A 24,445-nucleotide genomic window follows, 5' to 3' on the forward strand; every position below is an offset into this window, starting at 1 on the left:
TTTTTCAGCTGATTGGTTTAAAAAGTAAAGGTTCCTTATATGAATACTACTAAATAAAAAAAGTTAAGTTTAATACTATGGGTATAGCTTAAAGTGTTAAAACTCTGTGATTCTATAATATATTATAACACACAAATAACTTAGACATATATATCACACAAATAACTTACATCTGCCACAAACACCACAAACCACAGAGTTATTAGCATTGTGGCTTTTCTGGTGGCTGAGTAAAGTACTTTTATCTTTAAATTGCTTTCCACACACCTCACAGAAGTAAGGTCTCTCCTCAGTATGCGTTAAATTGTGCCTCTGTGCCAAAAATGGTTTATAATTCATACTTTTTTAACGAATGTTCAACTTGTATCGGATTATTATTGAAATAATATTTAGTTATCAGACTTTTTGCATTATATATTTGTTTAATAATACAGCAAGCATATAACTTAAAAGTTTTATTATATTTGTTTAGAATTATAGAAAGCTGACATGCTCCATACATGTCTTGGTCAGTTAAACTTACTTTTAAATGATCTTTATCTCTAAATTGTTTTCCACACTGCTCACAAGTGAATGGTCGTTCACTGGTATGCGTACGTTCGTGCCGCTTCAAGTGATCAGACTTCAAAAATAGTTTTCCACACGTTGTACAGCAATGTTTTCGGATACCTTCATATGCAATATTTATTTATTTTTAGTTCAGTTTCTGTTACAGCTTGTTTTACATGCTATATTTTATACATACAATAGGAGGGGTTATTGTACCTTGTCTTTATAATTTTCTGTATAATATTTATATACAAAGGTGAAGTGATTTATGTTTACCTGTGTGTGATATCATATGTCTCTTTAGGTGACTTGCACTTCGAAAAGCTTTCATACAAAGATGGCATCCAAATCTATTCGGTTGATTCTGCACGAAGTGTTTCTTCATGTGGGCTTTCCTCTGTTTTTGATCTTCCAACTCAACATGGCAGATCTCACATTTCAGAACTAAAGGTGACAAATTAATTATTTTTCGGAACAAAACATGATTTTTAGATACTGATGGAAAAATCCACTGTCATAAGTATTTAACCGGCATTTGTGCTTAAAATATCACTGAATACAAACACTAAACACTTACCAAAAGGAACACTTGCTGCTTGTAATTCCAGCATGGAAACATTGTCCTGAAAAAAATGAATTAAACTTGCATTTTAAACAAGAATTATAAATTAACTCACAATTTGTTCAACTTGCGACTTTGTCACTTCTACACTGTGTGTCCTGTTATGATTTTCAATGTTTTCTTTTTGTGGTAAAACATGATTTTCTTCTGTCACTGTAACAAATGGACAAAAGCAAAGAACAAGTTAAAAATAGTGGCTGTTTAATAAACTTAAATATTTGTCAAATGTACACAAATGTAAAGGTGTTTAGTATTTCACACAATGTATTGAAAAAATGTACCTGGTAAAAATCTGTCATCTGTACTGATGTCATCGGGCTCTTCCACCAGGTTTATTGTTTTGCTTATAGTGTTATATGCTTCTCGTTTAGCTTGCCTAAAACATATCACAACAAACACAAGTATTTTTTAATTAAGTTGTGTCATACAGTGTATCAAGTAAATGTTATATTTTTAAAATAAAAGTCAAGGAACTTACAATAGTAAAAACTACATTTACTCAGTTCACATGGAAATATAGCAACTCACATAGGTGACCAAACTTGCAAAATATTTATATGAAATTGACACCCACACCATACACTCCTACCTCTCACTTTTCCTCACATGGACCATAGATTCTGTTTCTCCAGGTTTCTTATTTCCAATGGCTGATTTTGCTTCTGGAAGAGAGTCCAATTTGATCTCTGGAATTTTTGTCACTGCTCCTACGAAATCTTGAAACAACTGAAAAAAGAAAAAAAATCTCACTAAAAGTTTTTCATAATAAAGTTCTAATAAAAATCTTACCATGCACATATCCACCAATCCCTGCAGTTCATAAAGGCTTGCATTTTCTTTAAGCTCGAAGATATTTGATTCATTAACAGCCACATCTTCAGCATAAATGTAACACAACATTGTTTCAAATATTTCTGCCTTTATTCCACCAATCTGTAGAAAACACAATTCGTGTTTTAGAACCTTTTTTCTGCGTAGTTTTTGTCACTTACATCTACTGAGGTCTGGTTGTCTTTTATGATTTCACAGAAATAGTTTGAAGAAGCAACCAACAGCAGTTTATGGACAGCAAAACTTTTACCATCTGAAAAAATAAAATTAGCAATGAGACGTGGTACAATAAATTGGAATATAAACATATGTTTTGTGTTACATGATGAATGATGAAGTAACTTACGTTATCCTCATATGACCGGAAAACGACAGTCGTTATCACACGGGTTTAACACCTTGTGCCAGCTTCTGGGTTACCATGTATGTTAGTTTGTGGGTGATTATTTTTTGGGGATTTTTTATGTATGGCTGATAATTTAGACAACCCATTATTGACCACTGGGTTGGAGCAATTGCCGTTAAGTGTCTCGACCAAGGACACATGCCCACAATAGTAGCAGCGTCGAGCCTTGAACCCATTACCTCTAGGTCACAGGCAGACGCGTTAACCACTATGCCACACGGCGCCGAACATAATTTGAAAATAACTAGATCATTACAACATCTTAGTTTATCTAGTAAACAATAATAGACACTAACAAAAGGTTGACAACAATTCACGAACCTAAATTAATAGTAAAGTCACAAAATCTTTTTTCTTTTCGAAATTTCCTTAGTTGTGTGAGAATTGGTGATGAAGAAGTTGATGTGAAAACCATGTTGTTGTCACTGAAGTGAATATCTGCAAAAATGACTCATGAGACTTCACATTTCCATCAGTGTGCGTGTATTTAGGTAATATAGGAATTGACAATTTCTCCTAATTTGTCTCAACACTTAAGCGGGCAAGAGGTGATGAAACAGAACAACCGTATTATAACGAATGGCATTGCACTGCCATGCGATTTTAAATAGGTTATATTGATTGAAAATCTACTAGCTTTGATTGTTAGTCAACACACAAAAAGACAGAATATGAAAGATGCATTAAATATATTAAAAGAATGAGTGTAACTAATTTTAGTTACCTGATTCTAACAACAGCAATTCTAAGGCAGCTGCCCGACTAACCAATCTTCGCTCTTCTTTAAAATCATCCAATTCCCTTATTGTGGTTTTGATATCTGAGTTGTCATTCAATGTTAACGACCAAACCACTTTCTGGTTGTTTGCATCTGGCCAGCTATGGTAGGAGGCCTTTCTTATATTTTTCCTGAAGCAAGTTACAAGACATAGTATTACACGGGTTTACAGCAAAGGTTAACAGTCAATATCACTTTGCCGGTACATTTTGTTTTATATGCCAAATTAAATTTGCATAGAAAAATAATTACCTTTTTTACCTATTCTGTGCTTAAATAACAGTTTAGTCAGTAAACATGCTATTTATCTCAGAGCTATGTTACTTACCTTTGCAGAAGTGATGAAATAGCTGCAATATCATGCTCAAATACAGATGCATAGCATTTGAAATATTGAACAACAGCCTGATGTGACTTTCCAAGTGACACGATACTTTTCTTTACCATGACTTTACCAAATAATATAAAATAGCCTTCTGCAAAAGATAAATAAAATGTCAACGGTCTTTAAAATCTATCGCGGTAATTTTTGCCACCAGTGATGAATGTCCCAAACGGGTATCTATCTGCTGTTTAATTATTGGTAGTTTCGACAATTTTACAAAAAAATATTTTGGTTCGTTACGTCATTTTATGTTTCCTCCGAGGGGAATCCCTTATAATTTATAAACTTGCAATAAAATAAGTTTTTGATTAAACTCTTACATAATTGAATTATTAAGCCATGGTTTTCTGTCCACTAAACTGGCGATCAATAAGTGTTTTTAATAATGTTGACCCCCAACATTATAAACTCGACCGCGTTAACAAACTTTTTGAAGTGTTTATATACAAAGTATCCGAAAACGTAAACAGAAATGTTACCAACTTATAATCTATCGGTGTTAATTTATCAAACGTAGCTTCTAAACTAACGATCAAAGACATGTTTAAGGATTTAGAAGCAAAATTTTAACACTGACTGATATTTTCTAAAGCTGTATAAGACGAACGCACGCGTTTGACACGAGCTTCATATTCCAAAAGCAACTTCTGTATACGTGCTATTCTGGTGCGATTACTGAGAGTGTATAAGCCGATACCTAAACTTAGGTTGCGACTCACTAGTCTACTTAACAGTTAATATAACCCTGTAATCGGAAAGTTGCTTATGGCTTATTTAAGAATCCTGGGCATCTGTGTGTTTGTCATCATAGGAACTGCAGGTAATCTTTAATAACATCTAGTTTATAAAAAGTATGTAAAGTAACCGGATTAATTTTATATTTTCCAGCTGAACTTCAAAGGGTTGGCAAGGCAGTAAAAGAAAGAGATTTAATTGATACGAGTACGAAAGAACCAGTAATCCTCCACCAATATAAAGCAAAATGTAACGGTGAAATAACTTCACTCAATTTTCATGCCGCGTCTGAAAGTAATTTTGTATTCCAGGTACAGATTCAGCAATTTAACTCGTAATACAGTAAAAACACGTTATCAGTTTAAATTATTTTGTTACCTGAATTCATTTTACTTTAACTGACCGTTCATGTTACTCGACACGCCTATATGTATTGTTTTATCGGCAGGTTTGGAGACCCTGGGGTTACGAGTACAAGCTTTTGCACTCTTTGGATGTTTTAACTAAACCTGGAATCAACAAGGTAGGAATGCATCTTTATCAAAACCCGTATACACCGATTTGTACACGCCCATACATTTTATAATACAGGCACATATGGACAGTATGTTAATATATAGTGGGGTGGGGAAAATGGGACTTCTTTAGGGCATAATATCCCAATATCCTGATCACATTTTAAACAGTTAACAGCGGTACATGGAAGTCGTAAGGGTGCGGTTTTATAAATCCTTGTAGTTTTTTGTTTACTACTAAAATGTACGAGAAAATATAATCAAAAGGTGTCCCATCTTTCCCCACCCTACAATATATATATTGTATATAGGTCGACCTGCTCCGACCGATACCTGTAGTAGAAGGTGATACAATAGGTTTATGCCCAATGTCCCAACCTTCAATCAATATCTTCACTCTTCAAAGAGCCTCTCATCCTATTCCAGTTACTTTTTATGAAGGCGGCGGCTTCTTTTTAAATGGTTTGTTTTATTTTTTGTTATAATAGCAATATTACCTGTCGTAAAGACTGGCTTTGAATTAATCCTTTCAAACCGCGTAAACGGTCATAACAACCAGCATAAAACCAATAATAGGAATAATGCTTATCTCTACTTCAGGGGCAAGTTGCGAAGAGGTTCAAGCCGGTGAAGTCTGCGCACAACTACGTCATTCGTCAGGCTCTAACCTACAACGAAGAGTTTACTCGATCAATGCAATGATCGAATGCTACCCAAGTAAGTACAAATAATAAATCCAAAACTCGTTATATTCCGCAGCAATTCACCTATCGCATATTTAGACGAACCTGAAGTTGCTGCCACACCTTCGACTGTTGGAACAGCCCAAACTGATACAGATTGTGTCGATGGTAATGGAGTTAATTATAGAGGGAAAGTGAGCATAACAAGAGGAGGAATCCCTTGTCAGGTAAGCTATATATGCTGTGTGTTACATATAAAAATACACGAAGCCTTAATCTACAGTTACACTGAACAATACAAGTAGCCTGTTATGTTAGCAATATACATATAGTAGGGTGGGGAAGATGGGACACGTTTGGCCCATTATATACAAATATCCTGATCGTGTTTTAAACAATTAACAATGGGCTATTGGAGTCGAGAGAATACGGTTTTATGATTGTTTGAATTTTCTTTGTTTACTACCAAATGTGACAAGAAAATCGAATGAAAATATGTCCCATCTTCCCCCGTCCTATACGTCTCTGCAGCTGTTAAACGGACTCGACTTTAATGTGCGTCCTGCACTCTACAGCAGGCCATTTTTGAGCCAGTGTTGGGCCTGATCCACAATATGGTCAACTTGATGTGTATTTAAAATGTTCATGTTTTAAGAAATGGAGCAGCGGACTTCCGCATGTAACAAATTATTCACCAACTTCTCACCCTGGGCAATCTCTGGAAGAAAATTTCTGTCGCAATCCAGATGGTGACGCGAATGGTCCTTGGTGTTATACTATGGATCCAGGTCTCAGGTATATATTTATCTTTGTTGCATGGTATACATCTTTTGCAGACATATAGATCACTATGTTGAATGGTATATATAGATCCCCAAGTTACTGTTCGTGGACTTTTACCGATAAACCTTGATACGCTTTCGTATTTGTGACAGCTTTTGATGCCTTATACCCCTTGTTCCCCGAACGTTGTATAGCATATATGCGCATTGCAACATATTAATGTAATAACTACACAGGCATGATTACTGCTCCATACCCGCTTGTGGTGGCATTGAGGCGCGTTCTTCTGCAGTAGCCACTTTGTTGAACCCATTCCCGTTTTTCGAAACACCAACAACACAGGCCTACAGCATCGGTTATGACGTCAAAGCTCGTCCTTCGTCCTTTGGATTTCCAACTACCACAATCATTCTAACAAGTTCGTTTAAGCATTGCGGTTGAGGTGCACGCGACGTATGTACGATAAACTGGCGCCGCGATGCAGTAGTTAGCACGACCTCCTCAACCCAGAGCTTACGAGTTCAACGAGGTGTATGAAACAGAACACCCGTGGTATAACGACTGTCGTTTTTCTGCCACGTTAGCAAGTTACATTTAATCCAACAGTCTCATATTTCAGACACTGCGTCAAAATGCGATGGAAGGGTGGAAAGTTTCTCCCTCTGGGCAACTGTAACGGGAGCCATTAAATTGCAAGTGTGGCGCTACAGTGCTATGGTGGGGTTTTCCCTTTGGTGGGAAAGTCAGGTTGACGTCACGGAAGGATACAACAAGGTAGGCGTTAAGGAATGGTCGTAATTTAGGTAACAGCAGTAGGTATGGGCGTATATGACCCTGCTGGGCACGACACATTCATGTTGCAACCCAGTGGCCGCTTATGGATTGTACCAATTGTCAGCTGTTCAGAAAAAAGTTACATGGTATTAGTAACTGCGGTGTATGAAAAATTATACGCCCGCGTTAGGTCCTGTTGGTTATACCGATCGTCGTTGCCCCACCACCATGCGTATACCGTCATCCGCATCCATTTATTTATCCATTCTCTTGTAGTATTTACTCACAAATTAAAGTAGAAATAACGTGTTTTTTTTATTTTTAAAGATCAGTTTCCCGATCAGTCTTGTCCGGATAGGCCGTCATGATGTGTTGGGTTTCACTTCATTACTAACTGGTTCGTCCTTCGTAAGCTACACTGATGGAGCTGGTGATTTCTATTTGTATTCGAACAGTTGTTGGAAAAAATCCAGGGGCCAACAGTGCAAGGGGTACGTCCTTGTGTGCAATGTTTACCTCTATAGATATATACCCCCTGACACAAACATTGAGTCATATAGTTTGAAAAAGTAAAATGTAAAAATTAAAAAATTACGCACGGCATTTTTTTTAATTGAAAGCCTTTTAAAATTATTCCTTAGAACATTGTTACTTCTACATGTGTTATATCATATGTCTCTTAGTGTCTATAAACACCTGATATGCCGTTAAAAAAAACGTTTTATCGCTGTTGCATGCAAGGTCTATTGGGACCTATAACTTGTTACATGCATTCTACTATTACCTATAAAGACAGTTCAATATATGCTACTGTATAGAGACCTAACACTAGTTTCAACAGTTTGATGTTGTCCTCCCCACACGCCTCCATCAACGTTGCTGCATGGGCGAACGACATCACTCAAAGCTTCCTTGATTCTACTATTGCAGCAAACTTACAACGAAGTGCAGAACCTCTGGCTACGCATTCACTTATTCGTGAATTTTCAATCAAAGCGGAAATAACATGCGGTAAGATTGAGATTTCACTAAAAATGGCAAAGCAACAAAGTTTACGTTTTATATAACTTAAATATAGATCAAGAGCCTTCAACTTTTGAACGGAGTGCCACTGCTGACCCAAATCCGAGACCAAATGCACCAAAACCCGTCGAACCTCAAATGCTACCTCCCCCAGGCCTGGCTGGCTTTGGTACAGCGGTGAATCGGAATTTTGTCGACTTGGTCCGCCGAAGTCGAACTATCTTCCTTCCAGGCTCAGCTTTTTCTTGCAATGGAATCCTCAACCAACTGACCGTATTTTTATCTCAAGTTCGTCCTACAGTGCAAGTCTTATACGAATTCGTGGTTGTGCAGGTACATGCAAAAGTAATTCATTTTGCCGGGATTATTGGCGCTAAATTTGCATGAAGGATATTTTCACCGACGTTAAATATTTGTCATTCAGGTTTGGAGACCCGGTGTTTATACTGATGCGAAATCCGTTGAGAGTTTGCTCTTCCCGGAGTTCAGAAGAAGCGGTTTCAGATTGATGTGGGAAACTCCTGTGTCCGGTTACTCTACTACTGCTGTCACTGTAATATATATTGCAGTATACATGCTTTCCGTTGCTTATTTATGTTTCTTTACAGTTAAATCAATTGACGGTTCCGGTACAGAAAGGGGACGTAGTTGGTTTCACCACAAAAAGCATGTTCGGCCAACAGAGCAGTTCTCTTCCGTTCGATACGTTTGGTGGGCAGTTCTACGCGTCAGATGCTTGTTCAAATGTCGTACCAGAGGTAAAGTCACTTTTTGGTATTTCAGATAGTTTTTACTTTGTAGCCAACGAAATAGCTTCATCGACATCGTTCCATCATGCAAGAATAGCGTCAACATCTTAACTTTGCGATTGACCTGCATGTCAAATTGCAATTCAAATCTGACCTACAGTCAAAACGCTTGCATTTCAAGTGAGTTTGTTCCATTTCAGATAAATGGCCCAATGGAAATTTTGAGCATCATGTCGCAAACCAGGCCTAGTTATGACAACGTTTGCTTTGACTTCGTTTCATCACGTACAACTGGATCTGGACGTAGGACGTATTCCATCAATGCCAATGTTGTTTGTCAAGAATAAGGTTTTGTATGGCCAAGATTTGGTTCTTTATTATTGCACATCACAATACCGATTACTGTAATACAATATGTACACAATTTACATTTTGATTAGCACAATATACGTTTTACTGTTTGACTGGATTAAGAGTTCGGAACCTCGGAATCGATAATTCACACATATATGTTACAACTTAACAAACTTCTGGGAAATAGCGGCAATATTAAAAGTACCAATGAAAACAACGTTAACTGTCTAAGCGTACTAAAACAATATGCTACCGCCCTGAAGTCCAAGCGACGACCGCCTGTTTTCGTCGACTGGTGTAGCAGTGTTGGGTAAGGTTATGTTTTCCGCAATGCTTCTTATCGACGTGACAACCGGCGGTCTTTCGGTTACTTGGTGGTAGGTCATCTGCTTGTAACCAACCAGGTAGCCAAATGCAAGGCCGATGGTGAAGCATAGTAGGGCAATGGCGATGTATCGGAAAACGATGCAGAAGCATGATGAAGGCCTGTTAGGGTTGTAGTCATTGGTTTTTAAACTGCCACGAAACTCCATTGGAGGCATATCGTAGCTTGTTATGTCGCCATCGTCTTCATCTAACACTTGAAACTTCCCGCCTTCGCTCCGAGCAGGTGATCCCAAAGCGGAGAAACTGTTTTTGTTGGAACTGAGGGTTTGGTATAAATTAATTGGAACTATTTATGTTGAAGTTGTAAACGTACCTTTTTTGTCTTTTGTCTTTTCCAATGAACGTAGACCACGTGCCTTCTTCTGTTGGGCTTTCAGCAGATGTTTTCAATTTCGCAGCATTTTCTGCAAGTAGAAAAGTTGTTCCCATTTCAATGCAAAAAAGCTAACGATAAAAATCGCTATTGATGTTTAAGTAACCTACCATTCATTACTTTCATCTCGGTTAACTTAACCGCCTTTTTCGGTTCTGGTTGTTGAGTATTTTCATCTTCATATTCAAGCGAGCCTTCAGAATGGCCATCACCCGACCACCTAATGTTTTATACAACGTACATTATTGATCTTGCAAAGTTATGTAACTATTTGGCCGAAATGGTTTAACCGGTTTCTTGAGAAGCTGGCCCAATAATGAAAGTAGTAACTGTAACCAGTCTTCGATTCAAAGAATTTGAATGAATGGAACTTTCTTTATCCTCGCGTGGCCGAAACAGGACGGTCGTTATGACACGGGTGTTCTGTTTAATAGACCTCGTGACTGCTTTACAAGTTCCCCTGTAATAGACCTCGTGCCTGCTTACATGTAGCTTATTTGTGGTGATTGTTTTTCTGTATGGCTGAGAATTTGGTCAAACCAATAGTTACCACTAGGTTGAATCAATGATTAATTGCCTAGCTCTAAGGACACATGTCTCCACATTGGAACAACTTTCATCATAATTAGAATCTATTATTACCTTTCTTGGATAGTTTCCGGGTCTTCGTCATCACGTGTTGTCGCCCACCTGTCTTGTTTGTTTCGTTTTCTTATCACAGCCCTTTCGTCTTGCTGGTCGTATCGCTAGAATAAACACACATATAGTAGGATGGGGGAAGATGGGACACCTTTTCATTCTATTTTCTCGTCCATTTTGGTCGTAAAAAAAGAACATTCAATAAAATTATAAAACCGTGTACTAACGACTCCCATATAGACCGTTGTTAATTGTTTAAAACACGGTCAGGATATTTATATATTATGTGCAAAAGGTGTCCTATCTTCCCCCACCCCACTATATGTTTTATACTCACTGACTTTAATAATTAGAAATCAAAGGCGAAGTTTCGATTATACAAAAGCGAACACAGCATTGATTAAATATTTTGAATTGTTTAGGTTAACAAAATGGTTGTGTAACATTTAAACTACCTCTCCGTCATCATCAAGAGCATCTTCAAAATTCTCGTCGATTTCCATATCCCATTCCAACAGCTCATCATCATGTTCAAACTCCATAGCTTTTGTTAATCTAAACTATCTTTTTATAATACCTGAATTCAACAAGTGTAAATTCACTGAAAACTGTCTCCATGCCGAGGTGCAAACTTTTGCTAATATTTTGAGTACCAAAAATGCTTTGTTATTGGACCGTATAGGATATGTAGCTTGGAAATAATTAAAAAGCGACTATATATAAAATGTACGGTTACTACCAGTATGCTTCTGACACACTGTTGAACATCAAACCTTCTATGGCGAAATATTGAACGAAATCCTGTTAATGAGTAACAAGCAGCGACAGGCAACCGCTGAGCTGAACGTTGTCAATAAACTCACGATTATCAAAAGAGCAAACACAACAAAAGACTAAGGCAGCTTTAATGAATAGGAACAAACGAAAAAAAGCTTCCAAAGAAAATTAAACATGTATTAAATTTTGCTTCGTCAAATGTCACTAATGTAAAAACAGGGTTTTACTTAGTCTTTTTTACACAGACCCCACCATATATATAGGCCAAAGCGAAGCAGCGCCAGGCACACTTCCCGACGAATTTAATTTTACTCTGACTGGAACCTCTTTTTTACTCTGACTGTAACCATATTTCGAAGTTTGATTACAACAATCGTTTAGTATTCGCTAATTAGACGTTTTGTATTTAACGTAAAATGGGTGCCCAATAACAACAACAACAACTGTTTGGTGAAAACGGTTTTATACTGGCACTGACTATGGCATGATCCCATAAACATTGATTGTTAACGAATGCGCGATATGTTGCGCACACCCGCAATAGAATCTAGAATGTGTCGAAATATTTGTTCTGTGTCATAAATTTTCTACATTCTTTGTAGTGTATTTAATCAGCCAGGCATGGTCATAAACACACGAGCATTTTTATTGGGTATTTTGTTTTGAATATTGCAAGTTAAATATCACAAGCTGTCACTGTTTAGTTAAGATAGAATGATGTAGCCATTTAAGCATGAAAGATTTTCTAACATTCTAACATTACCGACCATACAAAAATGCTTTTTTATATTCTTATAATAAATTGAACCAATACAGTAGAAACTGTTTAGCTAGTTGTTTTGTCGAACATGTAATAGAAATGAAACAGTATGTACATCAGATTGAAAATAAAAAATATGCAAGTTGTGACTCGCGTATAGTCAGTGAGCAGTGTAAGGAATAATGGAGATTTGAATTTAAATGAAATATTCACTTCAAGTCAAGCAGATAGTATAAATAGTTTTTTCGATTCTTCATCTGTGTCATACACTATCAAGATTGAAGTTTTGTGATCCATCTGTGTTATCACTATCGGGTTCCGCGGCACACGAGAAACTGGCCAGAGAAGCAACAAACTTGATCGCAGAGTTTCGTATGTCATAACATGTAACTATAAATACGAAAGAAAGGCGTGTTAAAATTATTTAGCGAAAATAGGTTATATAGCAGTGCCATAAGATTAAACGAAACCATCCACCTCAGCGCCGTGGCACAGCAATGGTAAGCGCCGCCTTTAATCTAGAGGCGGCTTCTAACCTTACTTGGATAGTCGTTGCAACCGTTGTGGGAGTATGTGCCTTTGGGCACGAGGTTTAACGAAAATGGTTGTAACCGAGTGGTTACTAAAAGGTTGTCTAAAAAGTGTCAGCCGTACATAAAAAAGAAAAAGTTAAATACACGTGGTCACTCGTAAGCTGGCGCGAGGTGTATGAAACAGAACGACCGTGTTTTAACGACTGTCGTTTTCCGACAACGCGAGGATAAAGCAAGTTGCATTCAGTTACAATCCAGTCAGTTACCTTCAAGTATAAAGTGAATGAAGACGAAAACAATGATTTGAGAGAGAACGAGAATGCAAATGATCACCACCGCCTTCAAGATCACTATCTGTTGATCATCTGCGCATGATGGATAAGGTGGTTATAGGTTGTTGGTGGGGGTGGGGGTAATACATTATACCACACAAATTATCTGATTAACTGTCAACTTTGTCGCAGATCTACTTAAACATTTTAGATTTACGTAAACACCCCCTCGGAATGGATTATATAGACAGGCTTGATGACATACTTTACATTTAAAAGCAGAATCAATATTTCACATTTTTCTCTTTAATGGTGTTACATATACATCTTTAGACAAAAAATGCACACTAACAGAAAAACATAAATTTATATATAAAGTTGGAAATTATAATTACCGTTATTTGCCGTGACAGTGTGTTTGGTGTTTGATTGGGTGCTACGACAAGAATTTGGTACGACTTCAAAATTACACATCGTTTTATTGCAGCAACAAAACGCAGACAGATCTAAATGCGCAACATAGGAGTAAAGTGAGGGGTTAGAAAGGAAAATCAGCAAATGATTCCAAAAAGGAAATTAGTTAAGCAAGTTTAAAACCAAGTATAGATACTCCAAGAGTTGTCGAGCAACGAAACATTAAAACCTATATATATATATATGGATATTTATGTATTAAATGCACTCCATACCCTGTTTACAGCTTTTCGGGTTTGCTTCTCCACAGGTCGACGATCCGCAGTAAAATTTATTTCGTGGCTGGATTTCTGTTCTGGGCAGGCAACCTGCATTAGCGAATACATACTGTCAAAGAAATATGTATGAACTTAATAAAGTAGGTTGGGAGAAGATGGGACGCATTTTCATTGTTTTCTCGTCGCATTGGTAGTAAACAAAGAACAATCACATTCAAAATATTATAAACCCGTATTCTCACAACTCCCATAGACATTTGGCTTCTGTGTTAAAGGTGTCCCATTTTACCCCACAGAACTACCTACTTTACCGCAAGAATTTAGTGCGGTTAAACTCGTAAATACAGTTGCTGTTTATCGATAAAGCAGGCATTTGGACGTAAATTTCATGGCAAACAAACAACATTGTTTAATTCCTTATTTTACTTACCTTGGGTAAGAAGTTTCAATCTTTTCCCATCGTGTTTCCAAGTAGCATAGCAAATCTAAGTGTAGTTTAAACTTATTCAAAACAGGCTACGTGCGTTAAATAAAAACATCCTTACATTTTGGTCTTTACAAACTTCAGTGTGGTTCGACTTTTGTGGAATAACTTTACCCGGACGTCCACGGTTTCCTAACTGCAACCCAAGCTTTATGCATTCGAAGCTGTTCGTTGACTGCACGGCAAACAAAACCATAAAGAGAAATGCAATAGTAACCAGCATGGTAAACTAAAAACTTGTTCTACATATCCTGCTGTGTTCGGAAGTGGCACAAGAAAACATTCTACTTGGTCATTATCAACGATAGACGTTTTTCACTCCCTTGTTATCGCGAGCAGGTGCAGTAGAAGTTTCGTATATAGGAGTTAACAGGGATCAAAGAAGTTACTAACGGCAACGAGGTTCATATTTAATGACGTCATATTTTGGGGTGATATCATCGATAATTTTTTTTGTTAAATGCCGTTTTGCGAAACGGAGCGCCAGGGTTAGTTTTGCGTGTTACCGAACATATGGCACAAACTAGTAAAAAATCATTTCAAAAACATGTTATCCCTGTTTTACATATATTGTTTTTTGGTTATGTGGATCTTCCCGTTTCTTAAGATTTTCTTCGTTCTCTTGTAAAAAAAAGTTTAAATACAGTAAACTTCTATTGTGCATGTTTGTACCATGCGGTCACCGAGGTTGGTACTTTTCCATTACGACCGCTATTCACATCAACAGTAACTTTTTCAGTGTTTATTAGAGCGACACCTAACGCCAAAAGCTATTGTCTTAAATGCGAAAATGTCATCGCAAGATGTTGACAAAGAGCCATCAACTTAACTTTAAATATATTTATTGGAATATTTTAAAATCGAAAAAAAAAAATCGATCGGACAACATTTAAAATAGATACATGGAGTAAATTTTATTGTAATAAGTTATTCTATCGTGAAATGGTTATCCAAATGTCGTGTATGGTATACATATGAAGCGGTTTTGAATGACGAAGTACTGAAGAGAGTTTCTCCTCTGCCGTTGAGAGCAAATTTAGCAAAGTACTAGGTTGAGAGGAGTGTTTCTTTTTTCTCTTTTAGTAATCAAACCAAACACGTTGTTTTCCTCGCGTGCTTACCGTCTCGGCAGTTTGAAATAGCGCGTGAGGTTCACTGTGTTTGGGATGATTACATTTAACAGTATGTTAAAATAGAGCAATGAGATTTATAGTGTTTGAACTTGTTAGTGTACTAGGTTTGAAGGTTAGAAAAAACTGCAATGGTTTGTTTGCTGTGTTATTATTAAGTAGGTCAACGTTTGTGGTTGAGTTTTTGTAAAAGTTACAACAAGACAGTTGTTTTGTTATAAACATAGTGTACACATAGCATCGACAGTGTGTGTGTGAAGAAATTACCGAAAATTACCATCGACAGTGTGTGTGTGAAGAAATTACCGAAAAATTTGCGCAGCTCTTAACCGCCCATAGTCGCTTTTTAGCTTATCAGATAAGCCAGTGTGGTTTTCCTGTACAAGCTACGTCAGCGAGGACAATACTTTTTATATCAGCAGATTCGTCTATTCCTGTTGTTGATACCGAAAAACTTTGGATTCGGAAATAGCTGTCGAATGAACTGTATGGTTGGCCGATTGCGTTTTGCATTCTTTTGCAATTAGTCTAATTTACCAAAAAGAGTGATGCCTCATTAAAGAGAAAGCACGGCAGCAGTTGTGTTTGGTTACATTAGTAAATTAATCCCAGATTAAAGTTGTACACACGGTATTGGTCACACATTACCGGGGGACATCTAACACGGCCTTTTTGCCGATCAACGCACGTACTGCTGGGAAATGAAAAGACAAACCGGCTGCTGCTTTCACCGCACGTCCCAGGAGAGAGCATTCGATCCGAAACTGCGCGCCGTTAGCACTACGAGCGCGTTTCAAATACTCGTTTAAATTAATTAAACCAGATGTAAAGGGGCAGGAGTTCGTTTGGTGATATTTCACGGGTAGAATGAATCAGGAGTCCGTCACAATAGTTCAGTTTAAACAGATGACTTTTCATTGTGATATCATAGTTTGACTCGGATTGTTTATGAAAGTCTATAGATTGGCTTTTAGCCAGTCTGTGTACCAGAGATCTGTAATGTATACCATAACTAGCAGCCGTTAGTTTCTGACTGATTAAGCCTTATCACTGCCTCTTTGTAATCATGTATTGACGTTTCCCTATCCCAGCACGTGGTTGCCAGACTAATTTAAAGCTTCCCGGCCGCGTTGAAGCACGTCATTTCCGGCCTCGGTGTGAAATATGACGACTATGTGGCATTAGAACGTTGACAGCCAACCCAGGGAAGAAGTATATTGCAGCCTTTAGAATAAAGTCGGCGTGCATGTTGCTTGTTTAATGGAGCATAGTCTTGTGTTGTGGTTATTGGAAAAGCAGTGGGCCACCGGTTTGATCAATAGAATTGTTGTTTTAGCAGATACACTGTAAGCTGTATTGTCTGTTGTAATAGGAAGTGCGCCTGTTTGGCTGTGAATCTTTGAACGACAATTTACGAATTATAAGAAGATACTAACAAGGTCTTAAATGGCGAAGTCACACCAGAAAAATGTTGTAATCACTGGTAAGTACTATGTTGTATTTACTTTTTTTCTGGTACTAACTAATGAAATTGTTGTAGAATAATTGTAAGAGGTGTAACAGTCACCATAAACTGAACAGCTGGTTAAAATGAAACTGTTTGTTCTCAGGTTGCGATATTCCGAATTCATATGGATACGAACTAGCATTGTGCCTTGACCACCAAGGGTATGTTGTGTTTGCTGGATGCACCGACTGCAACAGTGTGGGAGCCAGGTCCCTCGCATCACGTGGTTCTACTCGATTGGCTGTCATGCAGATTGACGTCACAAAACAAGACGAGATTGATGACGCAACCGAAATGATCCAAGACATGATTGGAGACGAGGGTAGGCGCTGTGTAAATAACCACTGTTTGTACTCGCTTGGGCGTGTTACGTATTTCCGATTATCATTTACACGCGATCGCTATGAATGAATTATAGAACTGTCAACTGTGTACTGGGAGCGATCTTCACGTTGTTTTCTTACATACGTTCGGTTTTCAAGTCTGTTTTCATCAGTTCTATATGACATCTCAAATCAGTGTTTTCACAGGCTTGTGGGCGGTTGTGAATTGCGCTGAGTTTTACACGGTGGCGGAAGCGGACTGGTGCAGTGTTGAGGACTATGAACAATCAATGCAGGTCAACTACCTCGGTACTGTGCGCGTCACTAAGTCCCTGCTCCATCTTATCCGGCGAGGCAGGGGAAGGATCGTAAACCTCAGTAGTATGGCAGGTAGTTACACACACACGTCACTATTTCACCGGTGCCTTAAAACAAATCACAAAACGTCTTATTTAATTGCTATATTATATCTATTATATACTGTGACTTATAGGCCCAAATTACCCATATTTACATCATGAATTACATGACACGCCTACCTTGGTGCATATGATAATTAAACCTTGTGACTGTGATGTCATACTCACAGGTTGCCTCGCTCGCGCTGGACAATCCGCGTATTCTGCGAGTAAATTTGCACTTGAAGCTTTCACCGACAGCTTACGGCAGGAAATGCTTAAGTGGGGAGTGTATGTGACCTTGGTTGAACCTGCTTATTTTCCAGGTGGGTGACTGTTGCAATGTTTCTGATTATATTTAAAGAGATTACATGCTCACATATAGTGCTTAAAGTAACTCTTTGTAATGAAGCGATCCGGTAATTATTCTCACACCACACCAACGAGACATTAGGCTCGACTTCAACAACACTTTAACCCACGCGCCTTTGGTAATATTTATGCGACGCCGCTTCGGTATTTTGCCTAGCGTACGATTGTAATTGCTTAGGGATCAATTATCGGAACTTACCTTCAGATTAACAAGCCAAAGTTAGTGGAAAGATCATGCCATGCCCTCAGTTTATTGATCATTCCACAGTCTATGTATATTTCATGAAGTTTTAGTCTAAATTATTTATGCTTCTCCGAGTTGTACCACTGCGTATTGCAGCGCAGCAATTGGCGCTCTATTGTCTTGTTTAACCAGCAACCTAGTTGCAACAATTGAATGTTTGAGATGATTATATTTTACTCAGAGGGTAGTCTTGTGTTATCTGAACCACAAACCTCCGTTCGCCTCAAGAGAGTCCCAGATCACGTGAAAGAGGTTTATGGAGAGGATTACTTCGTCGACTTTATCAACTCCGTGTCGAGGAACGATCCAACCACCCAGGAAGAGGGGAAGAGCAAGTCAACTGAAACCCTTCTTCCGAAGAGTTCGTCTTCCACTCTCACATCCGGCTACTCCTCCCTATCTTCCACCTCCGCATCCCTAAAAAAGAAGATGCCCTCCGGGGTGATGGCTAACCCGGGAGACTACGATCCTGAGACACAAAAGGAGGAAAAGAAACGCCGATCTCTCTCACTCGGAGGAGGAGCATCCTCCACCCTTAAATCCTCCCCGGACTTCGGAAACACCAACCGCGTTCTCCATGCGCTTTCAGAAGCAGTGACTGCTTACTCCCCGAAAGTTCGCTACTTCGTCGGTTCGTTCCAGGATCGGATGGTAAAGTCAGCATCAGCCTTCCTTCCTACCGTTGTCATGGACACATACCTCACGTCGGGTAGCCTGTCTAAGTGTGTACCAAAGGTGATAAAGGAAAAGCAGGAATGAGTCAACATATACTAGATGACCCTTCGTTCGAATCTGTTCAGAAAATCGCAATTAAAACGACATAACATCGCATACTGTCCCCATATATTATTCATGCCCACACAACCCAATGAAAAATAATGCGCAATACAGCAACATTGAACCATTAAAGTAACCGTTAACTGTCAGTTGGATTATGTTGTAACACACAAGGAACCATCCATTATCCAACTTTGCATTGTCATCGTGTGCCTTATCATTCGAAGCACAAATCATATTTTTAACAAGATAGACAGAAATGTTGAGAGATTTCCCTTCCTCGTACGCAGCAGTTTTGTTTTTACTTCATATTCTTTATCACCCTTGTTTTTTTCTTTACAAACATCATGCATGGATAAGTACAAGGTATATATTACTTTGTTCTCATGCTGCTAAAGCTGTTTTAAATGATACGCACTTTTTAGGGCATTTTCTTCGAAATGTTTTGCATTAAAGTCTTGTTTTTGTTAATCAATGCTCGTTTCTTTGCATTGTATTCTTTTGCGTTCTTTTAACTTTTAATATTAAACCAAAAGAAAACGATATCGAGTGCTTGAATATAAAGCCAAGTATGTCACAGACGTTTCCTTGGTAACTGACGTCACATCGCTTTTGATGCGGTCGAAACATGAACGAAAACGGGCCGTTGAATTTTGGTTCGATTATTTATAGGTTTTGATTGATTTACTGGGCCACAGCAATTATATTACAACCCTCGTTACTCTGTAATGTTGCTGACGATGACATGGCAAAGGGCGTGCTCATTAATAATGTCTATAATCACATGGTTGCCATAAAGCGCTTGAGGCTGTGTGTAAGTACGGTTAACCTATCAAATACCGGCATGTACCACAAACATTTCTCGTAACTTCCGAACAAGGGCCGTTGATCTAAAACCAGCTGATGACGAAATGCGGGTTTATAGTTAAAATGACACACCGTGACCGTACCCCATATTATACGAAAAATGAATCATAAAGTATCACAATCGATATCTTTGTATTCTCGTTCAAGAAACCTATCATATTTTCTCAACCGTTATATTTGCCTGAATTGCCTCTCAAAAGCGTAGCCCTCTTAAAGTAAACACCTTTTCACAAATCATTGAAACCCCGGGACGATGACGTAATTGCGGTGACGTAATCGGTTTTGACTTGAGTGTCGTCGACTCAAGTCTCGGATATTAACGTTTTGGGTTGATTATATCAACGGAGATGCGGCCTCTAGGGGTTCAAATCATCGGGTTGTGTGACATAAGGAGTTAAACAGCTAAGTCACAATGGTGACGTAGGAAAAACTTTTATTTCAATTGTGAATCATTGCTTACTATTTGTGACTGCAACCTACTACACGTGTTCGTGACTGCGTAACTAGGCAGAGGCTGAATGCTGGTAACATGTAAACAAAGCTGTGACTCGTGGTTTATTGGTAAACAATGGTGGAAGTTGTAAACGTTAAGACGTTAACGACTCACGACGTAGCGAAGACATAGGGCCTTTATCAAACTTCAAAGCGCCTTCTTTTGTTTGGTCTGATATTAAAGTTGGCATGTTGGACCTCACCGCGATGTTTCGTACAATTTGGCGGCCAATTCCTCCAGTTCATCTTTAAATTCAATGTGGTCGTAATGGCCTAGCGGTATTCCTTCCAATCCGTACATAAGACCATACCAGAAGCCAGCAATACATCCTGTGGAGTCGCTTTCTCCTACAAATAGTAAAATACACCGGTATATATTTCCCAAATTTGTACTTGTTTTGAAGCCGTGTGACCGTTGAATTACAACGGTTCTCAACGGTTTTCAAGAAAAGTAACAACTTCGTACTACGTATGTGTTGTTTTGAACCGGAAAATGACGTAAGCGCCTCATTGTTTACTCACAAACCTCCGTGTATCATGGCGTGGTAACACAACTCTTGCCACTTGTTGCCGGAGCTCTGCTGCGCCACCATGAGGGCATCGTATGCGATCATTGGGGCGTCGTGGCCTCTTCTTCCTGCTCGACCCTCTGAACTCCAAGACTTATAAATCTAAAAAAAAGTTCATATAAATAAGAAGATACATGTCCCGACCTATTTACTTTGATTACTAATTAACATATATAGACTATATATATCTATTACAGAGAAAATCATTATATAAATCTCTGGTTTACCTTTTCTCGAGTTTCCATGTCATATTTTGGAGGAAATTTCACAACATCTTCTCCTTCATTCAGAATTCCTCTTTGCTTGAGATATATTTCCCATTTGGTTTCAAAGTAGCACCAATGCTCTCTAAAATGCAAAATAAAAACAATCTAAATTACATGTAACACGCCATAGCCCAGTTCGCAGCGTGTAAGGGCTATGGGCACCAACAGGCCCAATTATAACTTATATCTATATACACAGTTATATACATACAGTGTTCAATGTTAAAAATAATACAAATAAGTAGGGTCATGGCGCAGAGCCTCATACAGCTTTGATCAGTATAAAACGTGGTTGGAAACATATTAGCTTATATTTGTTGTCAGTGCTATATATCCTGTTGGTCATTAACTGCGATTCCAAAACTGACCTGTACTCTTGGTTGCTTCGTATTGTTTTCTTGCAGTAGGCTTTCATAATATCAAACGAGGATAGAATACTTCGACCCCACGTCACGATCGGCTTCGATTGCAGAATAAATGATGTAAACAGAGCTGTGCAAACTGAACCGGTAAAACCTGCCAATTATATGGAAGCATGGTATTGCATTATACATTAATGTTCAAGTACGCATCAGAAAATGTGGACAAGTATATTCAAGAGAAGCAAAAAGCATGTGAAAATTGCATTTTACACTATTCGGATTTGAAAATATAATTACACAACAAATGTAAGAGTTGGATTTGCAATTGATGCTAAAAAGTTTCATCATGGAGACCTGAAGTTAACCAAACCAACCATAGTTCTTACCCAAAGGGTGGTTGTGTGTCATTCTTCCGCTTTCCAAAGCAATTCTTATTAATTCCTTTTGTTGAGTTGGTTTCCAATATACAAGGCCAATACACATTGCTTTACTTGCTGCACCGAAACCTGTACAAGTTCAAGTTGCAAATAATGGATGTCACATATACGGGAATGTTATTCTCATTTAACAGGTTGGGGGTTTAGAAAAGCTGTTATTTACTTTGGCGGAGATGTTTCGTATGTATGTAAAACACATGCAAAAGAATATACAGTTAAAAATCATTTAGAGGGTGGTTATTACCTGTTGCAAAGTTCGACATGTACATTCTTTATAAAATATACATTAATTAATACAACCGCAAGATTGAATGTCTTGTGCTGTCAAATTCCCAGCAAAGACAACTTTACATACCTGTACCATGTCGATTAAATGGAACATGCCACCCCATGGTTCTACCAGGACGTAACGAAGCGCATCCCTCTAAGTAGGATGGATCTGGTCGTCTTGCAGAAGCTGATTCAATGGCATCAACATAACATGAAGCCATCTCACTAAACAACTCGTCTTTCTTGCTATCTGCATATAGTATATGATTACAAGGAGACTAATTCGTTATGGGGGCTAGAGTACAGATACTGCATTTAAAACATGTTAATTGATTTTTAACATTTTTTTCATGAGCCGCTTTTTTTACTTCATGTGCACGATATCACTGCAGAAAAGGTAACGGCTTGTAAAATCGTTGTATCATCAACATTGCTTGTTTATTTTGTTAAAAAATCTCGCTAGTATCTCAGGTTTTTGTAAATCCCGACTTAATCTTACTTGCTTTCTCTACGAGCGCACGGGCAGTTGCCATGTGCATTATGGTGTCATCTGATACCGGCCAAGTGTCCGCCTCAAGACTGATAGCGCCGAATCCTCCAAAACTATCCAGTTCCTTCATTATTTCACAACCACTTGGATTCTGTTCCCATTCTCCGTTTTTGTAACCCATCGCATCCCCTACCGCTGACAGTAGCATCGCACATCTATAGTTCTCCATGGTGCTGTTCGTAACCGCGCTGCTGACTGTATACTGAATACGCCAAAGGCAACTATGGTTTACATTTGACCAAGGTCTGACGGGATGCAGATCTGTCCACTCACGCTAGACAGCTGAGATAACACTAGGAGACTATTATATCACCTCAAAGTTGCAAACTGCTGGAACATAAAGCACAACATACGGCGCAAATAAATTTAAAGTGATACGTCGTTATGATTGCACTATTTTAAAACATATTTTTATCCAGCCACTGGTTCTATTTGGATAATTTAGTTGTTCTTGGATAATAGTAGTGTGGGAAAGACGGAACACCTTTAGTACATGATATCCAAATATCCTTATCGTGTTTTAAACAATCAATAGCGGTCCATAGGAGTCGTGAGGATAAGGTTTTATAACTGTATGTTTTTTGGTTACTATTAAATGAGACAAGAAGATAAAATAAAAAAGATTCCCAACTTACCCCGCCCTACTATTTATTAAACTGGGACAACGCTATAATAATGCATTTGCTCATAAGGACAACACAGTCATTTATGCCACTACAAGTTTTATTAAATTTTGCAGAAGATACAATCAACTAAACGAGCAATGCAAAATTAAGCGGACTTGGCCTGCTTTAATATATATGTGCGTTAATTTAATAAGTTGATTGCCCGCAAAAGTACAGAACAACAGTCCATACGAAATTGTATGAACTAAAAATCGGAAACACAATGAACATGTATGAGGTGTTTTCGTCTTTGTTTAGAGGACAGATGAAGAAAACTTTTTTTCCAAACCTCCAAATCTTGACTGTAGGCAATTCCGTATATGTACATGATATAAAAGCGTTAGAAGCTGCGTGTGAATATATTATTAGCGTGCAGTGTTTGTTGTTAATATCAAAGCGAGTGTTGAATCGTTGATGCAATCAGTGAACTCCGTGTGACGAGCATGTTTTATAAGTTTATGCTTTTAGTTGGGTTGATTCGTAAGGTGGCGGTAGAGGGTCGAGGCTGGATAATTTTGAACTGTTGTCATCACCAGAACAGTTTGTACTGATGCGGTAACGAATGCCACAAGTATCTCCAAATACATGACTTAGTTGCGTTCCAACAGTAATTTCTTCTTGGTCATCTGCAAGCAGACACGAGGGGTATTATTATTCAGTTTGAAAACATTCCGCATTGACTTACCGTCCCAGTATTTCTCAGAATGGTGACTTTTGAACTGCGGCCGGATTGCGTTGCTGAAACGCTGCGATAAACAATTCCGTTACATAAAGCACATTAAAGAGGTCGAAAAATACTTGCCTGTAAAAATGTGGACCCCTTAGCCTTCGCAAGTCTGTATGCCGCAACTATTGGAACACAAAGCATTGAAGAAAGTGCAAGTACCCATCCTATGAGCAAGCCCCACCATGGGTATTCATATGTTCGGTTGTAAGTTAGAGGTTTATGGCTCACCAAGACGAAAATTAGAATTCCCTGGAAGAGTATTTAGACATGTGACATGAGGCATTTTAGTTGTGACATACAAGCAATTTGGAGAGAGACACTTCTATTATAAAAAGAAGACAGAGATATGAAGACGTTTGATGGAAATTTGATGCTGGTATAACAT

General features: G+C 38.2%; 7 protein-coding genes across 7 annotated transcripts in view; 2 read left to right on the forward strand and 5 right to left on the reverse strand.

Annotated features, from left to right (window-relative positions):
* Nucleotides 1–170: 170 nt before the first annotated feature.
* Nucleotides 171–3,709, reverse strand: LOC100177541 (myoneurin; the record flags this gene model as incomplete). Its single annotated transcript, XM_002120114.4, is given in 12 exon segments — nucleotides 171–312; nucleotides 524–669; nucleotides 826–993; nucleotides 1,127–1,172; nucleotides 1,227–1,324; nucleotides 1,453–1,547; nucleotides 1,761–1,897; nucleotides 1,961–2,104; nucleotides 2,164–2,255; nucleotides 2,730–2,846; nucleotides 3,133–3,317; nucleotides 3,515–3,709. Coding segments are annotated over 12 exon segments (1,489 nt in total), but the record flags the coding sequence as incomplete, so codon positions are not given.
* A 467-nt stretch (nucleotides 3,710–4,176) lies between these two features.
* Nucleotides 4,177–9,261, forward strand: LOC100175229. The gene is made up of 15 exons (XM_009863161.2): nucleotides 4,177–4,391; nucleotides 4,460–4,617; nucleotides 4,755–4,829; nucleotides 5,133–5,283; nucleotides 5,422–5,538; nucleotides 5,604–5,731; nucleotides 6,160–6,299; nucleotides 6,524–6,705; nucleotides 6,907–7,061; nucleotides 7,389–7,552; nucleotides 7,903–8,072; nucleotides 8,140–8,417; nucleotides 8,509–8,637; nucleotides 8,693–8,842; nucleotides 9,034–9,261. Exons 1-15 carry the CDS (start codon nucleotides 4,337–4,339, stop codon nucleotides 9,178–9,180), a joined length of 2,199 nt encoding a protein of 732 aa, XP_009861463.2. The 5' UTR covers nucleotides 4,177–4,336; the 3' UTR covers nucleotides 9,181–9,261.
* On the reverse strand, nucleotides 9,188–11,322 carry LOC100185413. The gene is made up of 5 exons (XM_004227089.4): nucleotides 11,042–11,322; nucleotides 10,590–10,693; nucleotides 10,058–10,167; nucleotides 9,888–9,978; nucleotides 9,188–9,832 (listed from the first exon to the last, which is right to left on the reverse strand). The coding sequence occupies exons 1-5, from the start codon at nucleotides 11,126–11,128 to the stop codon at nucleotides 9,424–9,426; spliced, it is 801 nt and encodes a 266-aa protein (XP_004227137.1). The 5' UTR covers nucleotides 11,129–11,322; the 3' UTR covers nucleotides 9,188–9,423.
* Nucleotides 11,323–12,385: 1,063 nt separating this feature from the next.
* Nucleotides 12,386–14,518, reverse strand: LOC104266582. The gene is made up of 6 exons (XM_009863142.3): nucleotides 14,166–14,518; nucleotides 14,051–14,105; nucleotides 13,618–13,710; nucleotides 13,324–13,434; nucleotides 12,923–13,021; nucleotides 12,386–12,513 (listed from the first exon to the last, which is right to left on the reverse strand). Exons 1-6 carry the CDS (start codon nucleotides 14,325–14,327, stop codon nucleotides 12,386–12,388), a joined length of 648 nt encoding a protein of 215 aa, XP_009861444.1. The 5' UTR covers nucleotides 14,328–14,518.
* A 1,978-nt stretch (nucleotides 14,519–16,496) lies between these two features.
* LOC100175276 (17-beta-hydroxysteroid dehydrogenase type 6) lies at nucleotides 16,497–19,396 on the forward strand. Its single transcript, XM_002121171.4, has 5 exons — nucleotides 16,497–16,717; nucleotides 16,845–17,063; nucleotides 17,272–17,454; nucleotides 17,654–17,788; nucleotides 18,260–19,396. The coding sequence occupies exons 1-5, from the start codon at nucleotides 16,681–16,683 to the stop codon at nucleotides 18,835–18,837; spliced, it is 1,152 nt and encodes a 383-aa protein (XP_002121207.1). The 5' UTR covers nucleotides 16,497–16,680; the 3' UTR covers nucleotides 18,838–19,396.
* Nucleotides 19,397–20,258: 862 nt separating this feature from the next.
* Nucleotides 20,259–22,909, reverse strand: LOC100185459 (protein ADP-ribosylarginine hydrolase-like protein 1). Its single transcript, XM_002121887.5, has 7 exons — nucleotides 22,618–22,909; nucleotides 22,204–22,368; nucleotides 21,798–21,917; nucleotides 21,418–21,565; nucleotides 21,011–21,131; nucleotides 20,741–20,885; nucleotides 20,259–20,562 (listed from the first exon to the last, which is right to left on the reverse strand). Exons 1-7 carry the CDS (start codon nucleotides 22,835–22,837, stop codon nucleotides 20,414–20,416), a joined length of 1,068 nt encoding a protein of 355 aa, XP_002121923.1. The 5' UTR covers nucleotides 22,838–22,909; the 3' UTR covers nucleotides 20,259–20,413.
* A 463-nt stretch (nucleotides 22,910–23,372) lies between these two features.
* The window catches only part of LOC100183042 (sodium- and chloride-dependent creatine transporter 1), a 7,996-nt gene continuing 6,923 nt past the window's right edge, over nucleotides 23,373–24,445 (reverse strand). Inside the window, exon 16 of the mRNA XM_026838552.1 lies at nucleotides 23,373–23,959. Coding sequence (XP_026694353.1) covers nucleotides 23,790–23,959 — 170 coding nt within the window. The 3' untranslated portion in view covers nucleotides 23,373–23,789. The remainder of the gene's footprint in view (nucleotides 23,960–24,445) is intronic.

The sequence above is a fragment of the Ciona intestinalis genome, unplaced genomic scaffold (assembly GCF_000224145.3).
Source record: "Ciona intestinalis unplaced genomic scaffold, KH HT000098.2, whole genome shotgun sequence".
In the NCBI taxonomy this organism is placed as follows: domain Eukaryota; kingdom Metazoa; phylum Chordata; class Ascidiacea; order Phlebobranchia; family Cionidae; genus Ciona; species Ciona intestinalis.